Raw genomic sequence first — 18,540 nt, 5'->3', positions numbered from 1 at the left:
CCGGAGCCTGTGCTCCACAACGGGAGAGGCCACAACAGTGAGAAGCCCACGTACCATAAAAAAAAAAAAAAAAAAAAAAAAAAAAAAGAAGAGGTGCAGAACCCAGCCACAGGGGTCAGGAAAGGCCTTCTGGGGGTGACCCTTAACTTGAATCCTGAAGACAAGTGGGCTAACCTGGCAGAGGATGGGGAGGGAAGCATTAGAGAAAAAGCCCATAGATCAGAGAGAGCATGAAAGCACTTGGGTAGAAAGTATATGGGTAATAAATACTGTTTATACCTCTTAAAGTATTATGATGTGATGTCAGAGGTGGTGATTCAGAAGGTGATAAAGAACAATGAGTGAAAATTTGGTGTCAATAATCCAAAAGTTTTTATAATCCCTATGAAGTATAGCAAGTGAATGTAGTCTAGCACTGCCAGAACTCAGGGTTTTCAGAATAATGTTACTTTATGTTTTGTGGATCAATTTTAATTTTTAAAAACATACTTTACACCAAAACCTTTTCCATTTTGAATTTCAAATTAATAGAAAGAGACGAGGTTATCTACATTGTGTTTTCAGGGCCTGTCACACCACAAGACTGCCTTACTTTGGAGAAGGGGATCGGGTTGATTATCATTTTATCTCTCAAGAAGTTTTTGATGAAATGCTAAACATGGTAAGACTGCTCTTTATATTTAATGCACAAGAAATATGTGTTCTCTGGTAGAAATAAGAAAGAGAATTATATTATATTTGTGTTTTTCCTGAGAGATGTGTTCTTACCGAGTTGTTTTTTTTCTTAAACCATTTGATACATCATTGTTCACATGCTGCTTTATTTTATGATCTTGGAGAAAATATTGTAAATTTCCAATGACACTGAATAAATAGATGTTTTAAGAAAATGGAGGAAAGAGCACCGCGAAAAGATTTTGAGATCTGTGTTTATCAGGTGCTGCTCTATTGATCAGATTTTACTCAAGGTAAACAATTCCCAAAGACTTGATGTGATGCGGCAAGCTTGTGAATTGAGCACTTACCAGGGGTTGGCGTGTTCTGTCCAGAGACCACGCCCTCTGTTTGTTATCACTGGTGCTTTCTAATCGTTGTGACCCTAAACACCATTTCACACTGGTGTGTCCCATCCAGTTGGTCTTCCCTGGACACATACACAGACTTGACCTTCCACCATAACATCCCTGTGTGAGAAGTCCTAAGTCCTGGAGGTCATTAATGCATGTGGAAGCTCTCGACAGTAGACAGGAGAAGTTTCCTCATTTCTTTGAGGTCTGTGTCTTTCCTAGGTGAGGATAACTACCCTGCCCTAGTCCATTTCATTGGAGCTCTGGGCAACCTTATTCACCCATGACTTCAGTTAAACAGAAAGAACGTCTCATATCTTCATCACTACCGATGAATCTGTAAGCCTTTTATTTTCTCTTCACCGTGGGCCTTATTTTTGTTTATATTATCATTTTTTCTATCACCAAATGAATCCTACACCACTCTTTTTTTTTTTCCCTGAAGCTTCCTGAAGGACGGGATTAAGGACTAATCTATGCTTCTGCTTTTGAAAGATTACCATCCAACCAGTGATACTCTTACAGCTACATACCTCCTCCCCTCCCTCCCCTTCTCCATCCTCCATCCTTTTTCTGCACCATCCCCAAATAATGGACCTGGCTTATACCTCAGTGCTCATAACTGTGGAGCCTTTAAGCATAGGCTCTGCGGTTGCCACGAGTTTAATTTTGAATGACCAGCTTTACACATGGTGTGTATTTTCTCTTGCATTCACAGAGAAACCCAAGTGAAAAAACCCTATAATCCCTAGGCCATTTTCCCTTTAATCTTGTCAAAAGAACATCTTGGAAATTCTTTATGAGTTTCTCTCCTAGGGCTATGTTTTAGAAGTTCGGTTTTATGTACCAAGGGTACTCTGAGACTTTATATTTCTAAAAGCCGTTAAGAGAAACCTGAGGAGTTATCTTGATATTAGTAAGAAGCATTCTCTTAGAACTCTGTGGGTTGAAAGACAGCTAGTTCCCAAAATTGATGTTAATTTCTCTTGTTAGAGTCTGGGGCATTTTTTCTTGATTTAGTTCCACTGTTCTCAGAGCCCCATGTGCTCCTCTGATGTTTCATACCTTATCATATCTGTAATCAAGGAAGTCTGGTTCAGTTCCTAGTCTGAGAAATCACTGTACTTTTGTACTATATTTAGTCTTCTAGTTTTACTCCCTCTATGGGAGTGCTTGTGTGTTTGAGAAGTACTCATTTTTCCTGCTTCTGCTAACATATATTACTTCACTGTAAGGGCATCATCATATTCAACCTGAATTTTGCTTCAGATCTTCTTTTCTTTCAAGTGAACTTGAGGCTGTTACATGAAGAGAGACAAACCTAGAGATTAGAAACTCGTGACACATTGTTAGCTGAGCCAGCCACGCCCACACACTCAGCCTCTGTACACGGATCCTCTTTCCAGGCACACTCCCCTAGCCAGCCTGCCCCCTCCCAAGTCACAGTACCCCTTGACAGACAGCCTGGGCACACCCCACCCTGGCATGCCTGCTGTGGAGACTCACGCCTCCCCACTCTGACAGGTACACATAGACTAGCACATGCTTCCATATACACTCCACATACACCCACCCCCAAAACAAAGATCATCCCCCCATGTGCCCACAGACACATGAACCCTTCTAAGGCCATATACACAGTCACTTACCTGCAGAGACTCTTCTACTCTTGTGGAAATAAGATCACAGATCTGGAGGTCTCTGAGATATGATTATTGCTATTTATTAAGAAATCCACAGGCAGGAAGTGGTGAAAGGAGTATTACCCTCCAGAAGCTGGGGGACCACTCATCTCAGTTCTTAAGAAATCAGTTGAACAAGGCCTGTTTTATATACACAAGTACAGTGCAAGATTTCTCCCAACCCTACATCCTTCCAGAAAATGTTTTTGGGATCCACAGAGGGAGGCCCTTGTACACACAATTAAACAAACTCATAGTATATATCTGAAAAGTGATTCAAATATACATTATGAAAACAGTGAGTCACAGTAAACAAGGTAAAGTATGTCGTGCCTGATGGGAGATTCAGTTATCTATCTATATAGATGTAATATAGATAGTAAAAGGAAAGGAGTCACAGTATTTGTCCTAAAGAACACAGTATGACATTGAGGGATATTTATTGCTGGGTCTTTAACTTATAGAATATATGACATAAATGTCTTCTGATTATGGTGGATGGGGGTTTTCCTCATCACCCGCAACAGACACATCCCCCAGAGACCCACCCTCCCGAGGGGCACCTGTCTCCTGGCCTTCTAACACCCCCCGCCAGGCAGCCCGCCCCCCATCCTGACAAATCTCCAGAACGTCTGGGCCAGGAGGCACAGGGCAGCATCAAAGACCCCTGACTGCTACTGATTTTAATGACGGCGCTGCCTTTTGCTGGGCTTCAATTGATGGGATTCGGCCTTGGGAGTTTTCACTTCATTATTTATTTCAAAATCATGTTGTCTGAGGAGTCACGGTGGCCAAGGATGTCCACATTTTTATTCCTTCTGTTGTCATCAGCGTCCCAGTTTAGATTAAATCTTGTTGTTTAATCAGTATAATATCATCAAAGGAAAAGTCAGACAATTTTTTAAATACATTTATTTATTTATTTTTGGCTGCGTTGGGTCTTCGTTCCTGCGCGCGGGCTTTCTCTAGTTGCGGTGCGTGGGGTCTACTCTTCGTTGCTGTGCGCGGGCTTCTCATTGCGGTGGCTTCTCTTTTTGCCAAGCACGGGCTCTAGGCGTGCGGGCTTCAGTAGTTGCGGCTTGTGGGCTCTAGAGCGCAGGCTCAGTAGTTGAGGCGCACGGGCTTAGTTGCTCTGTGGCATGTGGGATCCTCCCAGACCAGGGCTCGAACCCGTGTCCCCTGCACTGGCAGGCGGACTCTTAACCACTGCGCCACCAGGGAAGTCCAGTTCAAACAATTTTGAGAGATGTGTTTCTACTTGCTTTTTTTTTTTTGCACGAGACTACAGTTTCAGGAAGAACTGGGCTTCCAGAATATAGAGAGAAGGCAGTATTTGTACCTCAGATGACTAGAGGGCACACAATACTGATGCTGAATACATTTTGGGCAGTTTCAATAAAAAGCTATGTTTATAAGGAAAAGCAGGACGGGTCTGTTTTTCATCTCTTATCTCAGGGTGCAAAGGTTTATGGATCGCTGTAATTCATGGCCTTCAGGCTTATCTGGGAATGCAAGGCACTTGAGAATGGAAGCTTTTGGGGGAGACCTGGTGTACTGGCATAGCCGAAATGGCTGAGGCAAAGGGTGAACTATTAGTTTTGCTTTCTCAGTAACGAAGGTTTATTGTGCAGGTTTGGCAGGAAGTGGGTAAGTAAGCAAAATGATCTGTTTATCATAAGCTTCACTTCCTTCACTCTGCTCTAACATTTGGTCAGCTGGTTATTTCCAAAAGCCTAATATTTTTTGGCCAGCTGGGAATTCTGAATGAATTTCTGTATCACAGTTTGGTATTAAGTTTCATAAACCCATTGTCATCCTTACACAATTGCTAATATTTATACATTTATGGAATCATATAAAAGTAAGACATCAAATCATTTTATTTATATTAAATTCCATGATGGCAGCTGTTATAGGAAAATCTTTGTACTTCTTACATTGCAGGGGAAATTCATTCTAACCTTTAATTATGGTGATCACAAGTATGGATTAAGTAGGGACACCATAGAAGGTATCGCAAGAGATGGTTTAGCAAGCTGTGTTCATATGGAACTAGAAGTAAGTACTTTCCGTTCAATCGATTTCTTCTTAATGTGTAAATGTGTATATATATTTGGGATTGGGGAGGGGGCTACAGTGTGTGGATCTACAATATGTAGGCCGCACACTGCTAGGCCCAAGAGGAATGCATACAAATGTGTGAGATTTTAAGTTTGTAATTAGCTTAGGGGAAGCAAGATATAAATAATTCAAATGACAGGAGTTAGATTACAATACTAGACATTACCCAAATGCTATGGAGTAAAATTGCCACTCAAGATTTGTTTTCTAAGTTATTTCCTCACTGAATTATCCGTTTTTCTTTTTAGAGCACTGGTCTCTGTATAAGTGATATCAGGTAAAATGTTTCCTTCAGGGTGTGGACAGGGTGTGCCCTGTCCACACAGGACAGTGGCAGGGCCCTGCCACTGACCTTGTCCCTTCCTTCTCCAGGGAAGACTCATGGGCCATGCTGCCATTTGATTCCAGCTTCTCACTGGTTACTATCTTTCATACTTTGAGCAGTTAAGACTTGCAGATTTCAGGAGATCTTTCTCTCTTCCCCAGTATCCCGTCTTCCCCCAGTGATCTTCTGTAATTAGAATATACAGAAGTCTCTCTAAAATCAACTCCAGAGTAAAACCAGGAATTTCCTACTCATTTGTTTTAAAAATATGTGGCTTTATTAACTATTTGAGATCTTCAAAGACAGTTGATTGGTTTTTTGGTATTCCTTTACTATTGACTTGAATCTCCCTTAAAACTTTTTTCCTCTCTGACTTCGAAGAGCAGGAGACTGGGATTCCTTTTAGGCCCTTCGTGTTGGGCTAAGTGCTGCCTCGCTTCAGTGAAACTGGTCACGTTTCTTCCAGTTCTTTCATTTTCCTGACTTCAAAATCCTGCAATTCTTATCATTCTGCAGTTGATTGGTTGTACATCCTTAAGAAGGTTTACTTTGTTTATATGCTAATTAGCCAAAAAAAAGACCTTTTCCCTAAAATGTCTTCCTTGGACAAGGCAGAAACAAAAATTAATGCAACTTTTGAGTGCAGAAACTCACCAGCTCCTGTGTCTAACTTTTTCCAGTTTAATGGTTCTGAGTTCTGGCTCCTGTTTTACTTTTTTCCTTCCTGAGAGCTTTCCCCTACTCATTTCCAAGAGGTTGAGTCCATAAACCAGGCTTTATTCCTGATTCTTCCCAGCTAAAGCATTTTTCCCAACTGTCCTTGTCATTGACTCTTGTAGACATTGTTTTTGAAAAGAGCCTGTATTTCTTCCCCCTGAATTTTTAAAAACAAAGATTTTGAACATTGAGTTAAATTATTGATGGTAGGATTGAGATGGAAGAAACTTTAGAGTCCATTTGGAGTAGCGCTTCCATTTCACAGATGAGGACCCTGATTACTCAGGGAGCTTGAGGGATTTGCACAGAGTCACAGAAGCTGGAGAGCTGCAGTCCTGACCCAGCCCTCCAGATCCTCAGAGCATTACCTGCCACTGCTTCCCTGGTTGTGTGGGCTCCTGGTTAGCAGGGTATCATGAGCTTGGCCTTCCCATTCTCTGGGTACAGGTTGTGAGATACGATAGGAACCAGCCAACCAGGTTGCTGGTTTAGGAATAGGAAGGGCCCAAGTTGATGACAAAAGGGTAACAGAGGAGCCTTTCTCTATGGTAAGATCTCTGTCTCCTGGGGCTGCAAGGATGCCTTTTGAAATGTAGAATTGAAATTACTTTTCAGTAATAAAGATGCAGTGAGCATACCTATTTGTCTCTAGCAGTTTTCTCTTTTAAGAGTAATGTGCATTAGAATGATTAGTTAGAGGATAACCAGGTAGGACAAATTCTTATTTTTCCAGTGATAATGTGATATTTGATGAGCTGAGAAAAGTAATCTAATCCTGGGATATTTGTAGGAAAATAATAGCTAATTATACAGGTAAAATAAATTCCTCAGTACAGCACTACTTATTACACCCATGTTGTCACGTATCTCCTAAATGATTTCTAAATTGTGTTTCTGTTTCTAACTGATTATCTTTTCTTTAAATGCATAGGGTGTAAGAAGTTTAAAACATTCCTATTTTGAGCCTCGATACATCCTGGTGGTACCCATGGACAAGAAAAAATATGAGGGCTACTTGAGGAGAAAAGGATTATTCAGTCGTATAGAGATTGAATTTGCTGTCTCCAGAGTAGACCTTTATATTAAAATTAATCAGAAATATCCAGGATATTTTGATGCAGTAGTCAATGCAGGTCAGTAACTTTCAGCCAAGTTTTATTTTTGAAGTGTAAGGTTACTGAGGAAAAATCTGCTCTAAAGTACCTTCTTATTGTTGACTGAATGCAGTTTCTTGTGGTTGTAGGACTGAGGTCCCTGATTGCTGGCTGGCTATCTGCCAAAGATGACCCTCAGTTTTTAGAGGCTGCTCTCAGGTCCTACCCACATGGCCCCCTCCATCTTCAGGCCAGCAGTAGCCCATCAAATCCTACTCATGCTTCGAGTCTCTGCCTTCCTCTTCTGCAACCAGAAAACCTCCTTTTATGGGGATCATGTGATTAGAGTAGGCCCATCTAGATAATCTCCTTTTTGATTAGCCCAAACTCAGTTGATAAGTAACCTTAATTACATTCGTGAAAATCCCTTTGCCATATAACCTAACATAATCACAGGAGTCGTAGCTCATCATGTTCACAGGTTCTGCCCACACTCAAGTAGGGGGGGTGGGTGATTATACAAGGGTGAAGTGTCATTGAGTCTTAGAATTCTGCCTACCACAGTATTCATAAAATCAGATCTAGTTAAAAAATCATCACCACAGATTGGCTCTATTTTGATATAGTTCTGTTGCTTTAACATACATTCTCTTCTTTACTGTAGATGATCTGGGTGTTGCCTACCAAAACCTGAGTGAGCTCATTAGAGAACACCTTGGACTGTCGGAGGCAACTGCCAAGAGTTTGGCTCCAACCACAGGTACTGCTCTATCCCTTTAGTTTGGCATGGAAAGGAAAACAAAGATGTGGGTTGTTATTTGGGGACTCACCAACCAGGCTAAAGCTGGTTCTGACTCTTCAATCCCTGTACTTCCTCTGGTCCCCAGAGATAAGCTGCATGAATCAGCCCTCTGGACCAGTCCCTCTGCTTTTGTCAAGGTGACCATAATGGACCTCACAAGACTGTCCTTTAAGGACGCGCTGGGCAGTACCTTGGAGTACCTACTCATAGTAGGTATGGGTCAGCCCCACAGTTCACAACTCCACCTTCTGGAAGTTTGGCTCCTAAGGGGGCTGAGGTGGTGTTCTGCTTGACAGCCTTGTCCCAATCCAAGAGATTCTCTCCCCCTTTCTTTGCATTTCCACAGTCCTCCAAATGTTGCACTACAGAGTATAATGGAAGAGCACTGCTCAGGGGATGTGAGCCTGGTGCTGGCCCTGCTGCCCCCTGGGACAGGCTGCTTAGCTGTTCTGAGCTTCTGTCTTGTTAGATGGAATTCATGCTCCCCACCTGCCTCATGAATCATGCACAGCAAATGACATGGGATATATGCGTGCATCTCCTTGGAATCTAGGAATTCTAAAGCCCTAAATTAGAATTTTAGTACACGAGTATCTTGAGATGTATTTAACAGTTTCCCCCCAAATCCACCTCACACCCGTTAGGATGGCTACTATGAAAAAGCAAAACAAAACAAAAAATAGAAAATGTGCTGGCAAGGATGTGGAGAAATTAGAAATGTAAAATGGTGTGGCTGCTATGGAAAACAGTATGGTGGTTCCTCAAAAAAATTAAAAATAGAATTACCGTGTGATCCAGTGATTCCACTGCTGGGTATATACCCGAAAGAACTGAAAGCAAGGTGTTGCACAGCTTTTGTACACCCACGTTCACAGCAGCATTATTCACAATACAGTAGCCAAAATGTGGAAGTAACACAAGCAGTCCTTGACAGATGAATGGATAAACAAAATATGGTTTATATGTACAAGGGATAGTATTCAGCCTTAAAAAGGAAGGAAATTCTGACACCCGCTACAACGTGGATGAACCTTGAGAACATTCTGCTAAGTGAAATAACCAAAAACACACATACTGCATGATTCTAACTATATGAGGTACCCAGAGTAGACGAATTCCTAGAGACAGAAGGAAGGAGGGTGGTTACCAGGGGCTGGGGGAGAGAGGAACAGGGGCATTGTTTAATGGTGGCAGAGTTTCAGGTTTTGCAAGACGGAAAGAGTTCTGGGAACTGGTTGCAGAACAATGTGAGCGTGCTTAACGCTATCGAACCATACGCTTAAAAATGGTTAAGGTGGCAAATTTTATGTTACATGTATTTTAACCACCACTATAATAATAATAAAACGCATGTCCCCCCAGTGGACTGAACTGCATTCACGTGTCACATAATGTAGAATACAACGTCCGACTCTTGCTGCTGTGCCAGTGCTGTGCGGATGCTCCACAGCTTTGTGTGTACGTGTGGTTTAGCCTTTGTGACTCTGCCCACGTAGGACCTTGCTGGCCGGGTTGCATCCTGGCCAGGCAGAAGCAGGCCCGGTCACGGTTTTGCCGGAGTTCAAACTAATGGTGCTGCTTTGCAGCTCTACACACTTTCTCCAGATCAGGTGCCCATGGAATTCTGGAATGAGGTCGGTGTGAAAATGGTAACAACCAACAGATAACGACCGAGGTTTTCCTTCCAGGCGCGTCTCCTAGGAGACAAGTAACCGGAAAGTACCAGAAGAAAGTGCGCGCTGTGAAAATGGGCCCCTCTGGCGGAGGGAGGGTTGTGCTGTGTCGCGGAGGGGGACGTCCAGTGAGCGCTGGGCGGTGTTCATCCCGCACGGCCTCCTCCTCCACGTCAGGTCTGTTCTTTAGAGAGCAGAGCCTGTCCGGTTGCGCAGTGTATCTAATGAGGCTTCCATGGGAGCTCCGTGGAAGTTTCTCTTGAGGAAATCTGGCTCCCTTTGCTTTAAATCTTTGCTAGCCCAGCAACCTCTGAGGTTTAATTTGGTCCCCTGCATGGACCTGTTCCCATGGGGCTGTCCCCTAGGTGAGAGCAGCCTGCCCCATCCCTTTGCCAGGCCCATCTCCCATTGTAAATTAATAAGTTGGTGCCGTGGCTTTTTAATCAGCCCCTCGGGGGTCTGGAGAAACCTGAGTCAGTTCCCTGAGCCTGAGCAGTTCCGAGCAACTGAGACAAGCGTGGTTTTCCATCAGCAGCACTGAGGGCACCTCTGAACTGTGGTTCTTGAGCAAGACTCAGCCTCCACGGCGGCGGGGTGCGGCCCCCAGCTTGTCTTACTCTGCAACCATCAGTAACACTTGAGTACTGGTCGTAGCTGCCATTTGGCAAATTAACAGACTAGATGATGTGCGCATAGGAAAATAGACTCCTGTTTTGAAGGGTTTTATGAAACTTCATTTATTTGGACTAATTAGGTTAGACCTGTCTGATTTAATGAAAAGTATGAATTATGGAATTTGTAAGTAAGAGTGTTCTCACTCTCAGATACATTTAATACCTGAAACTGGTCCATCCAGTTACTGACTAATTGAATCCCAGCTTTTAAAAGTAGATGGGCAGGTTGGTACTTAATATATCAAATCATTGGCCTCAATAGACGCCAGTTTTTCTGACAGGTTTACTATTTGTAAACTAATGTGTTTTCTTAGGAAGCCAAACACTTTATTTTATTTATACAGTTCATCTGTGGAGGAAGTTACTTTTTTTCAGTTGATCGTTTAAGGATAAATTTGCACATAGGGTGATTTTTGTGGAGGCCAGATATTATTCAAGTATTTTTAAATTGTAATTAACATAGTCCTTATTAATAAGCTTATAAGTGTCTCTAGTGGCCCAGGAGTAGAGCCAGCGGCCCCTCTGAGTCTCAGGGCTGTGAGGTACACGCGGGCCAGATGTTAACAGGTTCACTGCAGGAGAGCAGAGCCCAGCCATAACCACCTCAAAATGAATCTCGTGACTCCCTGAGGAGGGCCCAGAGCCCCAGAGGGTCACTGCCACAGACCTGGCTGGCTCTCAACTCTTGGCCTCCCCTCTGAGCTGGGTCACTCTGATTTTAGGTTCTGTGGTTTAGCTGTATCTACATAAAGACTTACATAACTGACATAAATGTAAATGGGATCCCTAGAAGCAAAAATCCGTAATTTTAGTATACTGGAATAATTTTTATGTATAACTGAGCTGTCAAAGGTAAGAAATTGACATAAAAAATATTTAAGATTCTATGAAAGCCAGTTATTTTGTCTGAGCAATTAAAACACTGGACTGGAAATGGGAAGCCTTCGTTTTGCATTCTAACTTTCATCAGTAATCATTAATTTGATTAGAGAAATCACTTGAACTCCCATCTCTAAGAAGCAAAACCCAAAACAACTATATATAATATTATGGAACATTTTAGAATCTGATCTTCCAGAGTTGAGGTTTTCCCTAGTTAGGCTAGACCGTCCATCTGTATATTCAGCTTCAGTACAGAGAGAAATCTGATGGACAATGGCGTTGTTTTCATAGAAGCAGTAATCCTGTGTCAGTGCAAACTGAAAATGATTGTCAGACATTTGAAGTAATAATACATAGCTTTATCTTTAGTAATTTCATGTTACTAATTTGTAACTGAGAATGCAATTTTAAATTCTACTCTTAATGATGAGAGTGGAATAAAGTGAAGAAAGAAAGCCCAATGTTTATCCAGATTTGAGTACAGCGGCCCATCAGCCTGGACCCAGAAGTGCAAACCTTCACCAGAGGAGAGACTAATTAAATTTCCATCAGATACATGTATAAAATATTAACTTTGGGTACAGAGTGGGCTTCCCTGGTGGCGCAGTGGTTGAGGGTCCGCCTGCCAATGCAGGGGACACAGATTCATGCCCCGGTCCAGGAGGATCCCACGTGCCGCGGAGCGGCTGGGCCCGTGAGCCATGGCCGCTGAGCCTGCGCGTCCGGAGCCTGTGCTCCGCAACGGGAGGGGCCACAGCAGTGAGAGGCCCGCGTGCCGCAAAAAAAAAAAGAGAAAAGATCTTTTTGGTTATTAATTTCTAAAGTTACATCGTCATATTTGTTAAGATGTTTTTAGCTAACTTCTTTTTATATTAAAGCAGGAGCTGCCTCTAGCAAGAAGACTGCCTCTGGGGTGCCAGCACACCTGGTTCCATCCCCAAGGCGCTTGGCGAAACTGCAAGCAGATGGCCAGATAACAGAGCATCTCCCTGGAATGCAGATTCCTGCAAAGGTCCCTGAAAATCAGAGCCTAGCTCCCTCCCAGAACCAGGAGCTGACTCAGGAGGGAGCAACCCATCAAAAAGAGCTTTCTCCCAATAGCCAGGTCAGCGCTGTGCCTCCGCCGCAGCCCAGCTCATCAGCGCTTGGTATTTCCCAGCAGGCCCAAGACTTATCCCCAAACTGGAAGGAAGGGGTTGCTCGGCAATCCGATCTTTCTTCAAAAACAGTAACCACAAATCTCCCTGAGAATGAGGCCCAGACATCTGAGGTGAAAGCAGGTGAAGGGGGGCAGTCTGCCATCGCTCCTTCCCAAGGGCCTTCTCAGCACCCTGACCCACCATCAGCCCACAGCCCTCAGCTGGACCAGGATGAAGAATCAGGGGAGGCCAAGGTAACCCCCACTGGCCCTCTCCACTCTGAACTTCCACAGGGATCTGACCCAGCATCCCGTAGCCCCCAGAGAACCCAGGATGAGGAAACTGGGTCAGCCAGTCTTCCACCCAGCAGTTCCCATCGTGATCCTCCAAGAGATCCTTCTGGTCCCGACGAGGCCAAGAAGCTTGGACCACCTCTGGGAGATTGTCAACAACCTCTGGAGGAGGGAATCCCCAGCGCAGAAGTTGTTCGGGTTGACACTCCTTACCCAGAATTGCCACATCCCCAGGGCTCAACCAATACCAAACAGACCCAGGACAGGGAAGACCCGGTGACTTTGCCTCCCAGAAGCCGGCTGGCTCCCACCAGGCTGCCCCAGCCCCGGGTCCTCGCTCCTCTCCAGAGTCAGAGGCGCACACCCAAACTCCCCTCACCCAGCAGGCAGGAGGCTTTCGGAACAGCCTCAGATCAAACTGTGACTCCCTCTCCCAGGCCCCCGCTAGCTCAGGAAGGAGACCCCAGTAAACTTCCACCAGCACCCCCCATTCCAAAGAGCCACGCAACCTGAGCCCCCATTCGGGCCACAGTCCCCAGCAAGTCCAGGGAGAGAAAGCCAGGGAGGTGAAGCTCCCCCTTTTCAGCCCCCCGGCGCAGGAGCTGGCACCACAGGCCGCCCCCGATCCGCCCGAGGGAGGGGGGGTTCAGGTAGTCAAGCTCCCTCGGATTCCCGCTCCCTTCTCAGAACAGCTGACTCAGAACCCAGGGGCCGCTCCTCATGATTTGAGGCCTGCAAAGGAGAGGCAAGCTCCCAGGGCAGGCCGCTCCTGCAGCAAGAAGATTCCAGATGTACAGGCCTTGCCCCCAAACCAAGAGCCAGTACAGCAGACAGGAGCTAGGAAAAATAAAAACCCTATCCACAGAGACAGCTAAAGGGCCCTCACAGCTGAAAAGGGCACCACCTGGAGGCCACGAGGCATCCTTGCAGCCAGAATCCCAGAGTAAGCCGGCTCCCCTAGAGGCCCCCAGCCACCCTAACCGCAGCCCTCCTCGGAGCCCTCACGGGGACTGGAGAGGAAAAGTCCATACGCCAGCCATTCCTGAACCATCCCACGCTGAACCATTGCCTAAAGATGCCCAGATACAGAAAGAGAGAAGGGGAAAAGTACATTATTCCAGAAGAAAGGCCCATGCCAACCTCCTCACAAATGACCTGGTTCAGAAAGTAGCCATGTCCAAGAAAGGACCATCTTTGAAAAGAGAGAATTCTGGAGGATTATCTCAAGAAAATACAACTACCCTCAGCGGTGATCAACCAACTCCAGGGGGTCATCCCCCACAGAGGAGACCTCTCCAGAGTGAGGAGGCCTCTGCAGAGTCAGCAGCGGATGCTTCTGCTGCCAGAGAGCATCCAAGGCGAAAAAAAAGAGGTTCATAGAAGGGGAAGGTCTCAGAAGGGAGAGGCTGCTTCGGATCCCCCAGAGCAGCATGGTGTGGCCCCTGCCCAGCAGCCTGTCAAAGAGACTCAAGCCCATCAGGGGACCAGTCAGACCAGAGAGAGCTCTGTCCAAAGAGACGGTGCTTCCAGGCAGCAAGCCATAGAGAGAGGCACCCGGAAACACAGGGGAGCACCCCAGAATCAGGCGTCTGCCGGGGAGCAGGGCAACTGGAACGGAAGGCTGTGAGCTCGGGGCAGTCAGAGCACCAAGGTGTAAGCCATTCCGGGGCCACCAGGTCATGAACGTCTGCGCCCCCTAAAGCAGTGCCATCCAGAATGGAAAGCTATGGCCAGGGCGCTGTGGTCTGTACACCGGCTTCCCTCCGCAACCTCTAGTCAGCATAGATGGGAGGCCCCCCCCTGGATTATTAGAAGGCAGTTAATCTTTGCACATGTGTGCCTCTTTTGTGGCTCACCCTCACAGCCTGGAAGAGCAGCCCTGTGGTGGGGTATACCAGCAAGCGGCGCCCCTGCTCCAGCAGAGAGAGCTGGTCTGAAAGGTTGGTGCCAGCAAGGAGGCTTTGTGTCCAGACTTGGACAGATTCCAACATGACTTCAAGCTCTGGCTGAAGCAGTGCTGAATTGCCATTAAGCTTTCTTTTATTCATTAGGAAAATTCACTTTTAGATTAGAAAATTCTCTCATGTTTCTTGCGTTATCGAGGGGTCCAGAAGCAAAAAGAACTCTGAGAAAGGAATCATTTGCAGTTTCTGGGTCTTGGTCTCTCCCACAAACATTCCAAACCCACAGTTAATTTGTGGGAAGAGGACAGGTTTTTTACGCCCATGACAAGTGATCGAGGGCTTCAGATTTGCGTTGGCTTATACTGCCTGAAACTTACGTTGTTTGAAATGGACACCTTCCTTCTCTCTTTGAAGGGGAACCTCATGTAAATTAGCTCATGCCTTCGTTATGCCAAACCAGCTGGTTAAAAGCATTAGTAGGGAGAAAACTGAGGCGAATCAGTTTTTTATTTATCTATTCATACCATCAGGATTCTTTTGCTGGCAAGTGACAGGAATCCCACCTGAGCCAGCTTATGTGAATCTTTTAGAAGGGAGGGGAGTATGTCACTCAGCCAAACTCTGGGGAGGGCAGAGGGGCAGCAGAACCTCAGAGAGATTGGGGACCATCTCTGAACATAACCAGAACTGTCATCATCTCCAGTATTCTCGTCATCTACTGGACCCTTGTCATCTCCTAGAATCTTGTCATCTCCAGGACTCTTATCATTTCTCATCTGTGTTTTTTTCTCCGTGTTGGCTTCATCTCTATGATATAAATGACTATATATCAGTTTCTGCACATGGCAGGGAATAGGCCCATCAGTAGCTCTTAAATTTTACATTTGGTTTTATATCTGGCACCTCCCACTACCAGAAAGGGATTAACTCACATGCCTCTTGGTCCTAAGATTTAAAAAATTATATTCAGGGAAGGACTCTGATTGGCCCAGCGTGGGTCAGATGCTCATTCCGCAGCCAATTTACTCTGGCTGGGGACAGGGCACATTTAGATATACTCACTGGGTTCAATCCTGTGAGCCCTAGCATTCACATAAAAGAGAATAACCGTAAGCAAAGCAACCAGTTTAATATTCGACTCTTAAGAATTTACAAGATATTTATTGAGTACTTACTATGTGTACATGTTAAGCTGTGTTTGGCATCCTGTATTTTAAAAATGTAACTGATGACTGCATGCCTGTATAAACGTGCCTTATCTTACACAAAGAGCATGTGTCCACAAAGATTCTGTGTATGTCAAGTGTTATTTCAAGTGCAGTAGAGGAAATTGATATTTTTACAATCCAGGATGCAGGACTCTTCTTGTGTAATGAAGAGCCTATGTTATACTAATAATTACCCTCTGATTTATCTGGTTTGTCCAAGACGAAATGAATACGGTGAATTTTTTAACATCTCATAGCTTATTTTTCTTAAGTTAGTTCTAGTCCCCCAACAAGCATTGATTGAGTACTTCGTATATGCCAGACACTGTGATAGTTTCTACATAGGGTAAGATGGTGAGGACACTTCAAGGAGCTCTCTCTTACCAAGGGATACGGATAGGAGGGTTCATTACGTGTGATCAGGGCAACTGGAGGCCCCACAGCACGCTAGGATAGGGTTAGCATCAAACAGAGAAGGAAACTCATTTATTAACTTTTCCAGAAAGCCATAAGAAGACTAAGAAAGGACACTGAATTCAGCCTGGGATGTGAGAACTGGATCAGAAAACACTTCCAAGAGGAAGTCATCCTTTCAGCCAAGTCCTCAAGGTTGCAGAGCAGTCAGCAGACTGATGTGAGAGAAGGGAAGGTCTCAGAAGATGGAGCAGCATATGCCTAAGCGAGGAGGGAAGAGCAGGCGTAGCATCTTCTGGACCGAAATGTTGGGAGAGCTATAGGTATACGTAGCTCCAAAGGGCACATTGTGCTGGGCTAATGAGATTGGAAACTTGATCTTCTGACAATGGGGAGCCATTGAATGGTGAAGTTTTGTTTACCTTAGAGGCATCTGTTTTGAGGCAGCATAGAGGATCACTTTAAGGAGGGCAATTTAGATGGCAGGAGGAATGCTGGGAAGCTATTGCATTAGTCCTGACAGGATGGTAAGGGCCTGAAATAAGGCATTGTGGCAGGAATGGGCAGATTCAAGATACTTGGACTGGATGTAGGGGGAGTGCAGACTGTGAAAGAGAGGAGGAAAATCAGGATACCCACCCACTTTTATGACCTGTGTATGGGGCATTTTAGAGGCACTAGTACCTCACTTAGGTGAAAAACTTGAGAAATTTCCTTGGTCTTCTCCTCGGGCAGCTGTTTCTGAGGCTCCTTAAGGCATTTGGGGCTGCATTTTCATTAGGGTTCTAATGCAAAGTGAGGTGCCAAATTTCCCTTCTTTTGACGTGGAAGAAGGTCTAACGCCCTTCCCTGGGGTCCATGATGGTGTCAGGTTCGTGTTTGTGTTTTGGTCGTATAAACATCTCAGATTCAGTGCAGCTGGACATTTTGTTGTTCAAGGAAAGGAATAGAAAAGATTACCAACTCCTCCCTTGGTGAGAGGTTTTTAACAGCTATTATTGATTTTCTCGGTATAAGGGGAACTTCTGCTTTTTAATTATAGAATATAAATGTTTAAAAATTGTCATTTTCCATCTACATTTACAAACAAAGTTCATATCACTTTCATATGCTATGTTCCTCAGCAAAGTGATCTTTATGGGAAAAAAAAAAGACGTTGTGGACTTTATAGTCATTCCATTAGCTAATACAATCTTCAGCTTTTTAAAAGAAGTCTGGCATTTAGTATTCAAAGCAACAGAGATGATAATTCCACTGGGTGCAAGAGCCTTCTTCAAATATTTAAAGAGCTAAATCAGTTCTTTTCAAACCTCAAAAGATAATTGGACAAAGGGTAATTTGGTAGTAATTTACAAAAGGGGAAATAAAAATGGCCAAAAAATATGTCAAAAAGTGTTTTAAGTTTCACTATCACTGTAAGTCAAAACAGAATAGACTTTTTTGGGTACCAAAGTGGCAAAGATGGAAAACAAATGCCTATTCTTGGTGAGGCTGAGGGTCAATGCACTTTCTCTGTCATCATTGAGCAGGTAAATGGGCACAACTTTTCTGGGGGCAGCTTTACAGGACCTGTCAGAGCCTTCAAATACTGCATGTCTTTAACCTAGCAATTCTAACCCAAGAATTATAAGGAAATAAGGTATGTACAAGGGTGTTCATATTAATGTCTTTGTAGTAAAACCTGGAAATAATTTAGCCAGCTAATGGGATTTCAAAAATAAGTTATGGGCCAAAAGTTCTGGTTCAGCTGTATGTTGCCATTATAATCATGTTGTAGAATTTTGGAAGAGGAAAATATTTGTTACTTATTAAGAAGAAAGCAGGTTAAGGAGGTACAGCTAGTATGATTCCACTTGTCAGCTCTGGGTTGTTAGATTATGGGTAATTTTTATTTTCTCTTTTATGCTTTTTAGTATTTTGTAAATTTTCTACAACAAGCCTATGTTTATTCAGAAAAAGTTACCTAGAAGTAAATTCCCACACATGAAAAGCTGTCCTGTGAAAGCAGCACCCCAATATTCTATTTCGATTTGGCTTAATGCGAACTTTCTAGGAGTCAGAGTCATGTACCGAGGAGCAGACAGGCTCTCTCCATAACTAAGATGATCTGTGATGGGAATCTCACAGAAAATCTCCTTAGGTTGGGTGATTAGTTGGACTGGCTGAAATTTAAGGTTCCGTTTATAATCTGTGATCTGTTCACTACAACTAGCTCTACTGGCTGGCTCTGAAGAACCCGGCAGCCTATTTTATTAAATAGAGAGCCTAGTACTAGAAAATTGCAGAGTTAGTACTCATTAGATCAGTGGCTTTCAAACTTTCTAGTCCAAAACCCATAACTAGGGATACAACTCCTAATATCATGACCTACACACGGACCTACATGCATAGGAAACAAAGGTATAATGAAATACCTTCACTGTGGTGATAAACTCTGATACTTTCTGTTCTGTTCGATATTAATTCTTTAACACACTGGTCATGACCTATTAAATTGATTTCACGGGGCTTCCCTGGTGGCGCAGTGGTTGAGAGTCCGCCTGCC

At 44.2% G+C, this 18,540-nt stretch overlaps 1 protein-coding gene across 1 annotated transcript in view; it reads left to right on the top strand.

Annotated features, from left to right (window-relative positions):
- LRGUK (leucine rich repeats and guanylate kinase domain containing) overlaps positions 1 to 18,540 on the top strand; it is a 92,965-nt gene that overhangs the window by 67,258 nt on the left and 7,167 nt on the right. Inside the window, 7 exon segments of the mRNA XM_055084828.1 lie at positions 565 to 661; positions 4,694 to 4,807; positions 6,844 to 7,045; positions 7,671 to 7,766; positions 11,919 to 12,947; positions 12,950 to 13,334; positions 13,336 to 14,409. Coding sequence (XP_054940803.1) covers positions 565 to 661; positions 4,694 to 4,807; positions 6,844 to 7,045; positions 7,671 to 7,766; positions 11,919 to 12,947; positions 12,950 to 13,334; positions 13,336 to 13,849 — 2,437 coding nt within the window. The 3' untranslated portion in view covers positions 13,850 to 14,409.

Source organism: Physeter macrocephalus, chromosome 5 (assembly GCF_002837175.3).
Source record: "Physeter macrocephalus isolate SW-GA chromosome 5, ASM283717v5, whole genome shotgun sequence".
Lineage (NCBI taxonomy): Eukaryota > Metazoa > Chordata > Mammalia > Artiodactyla > Physeteridae > Physeter > Physeter macrocephalus.
This window is presented reverse-complemented; position numbering and strand designations above follow the sequence as displayed.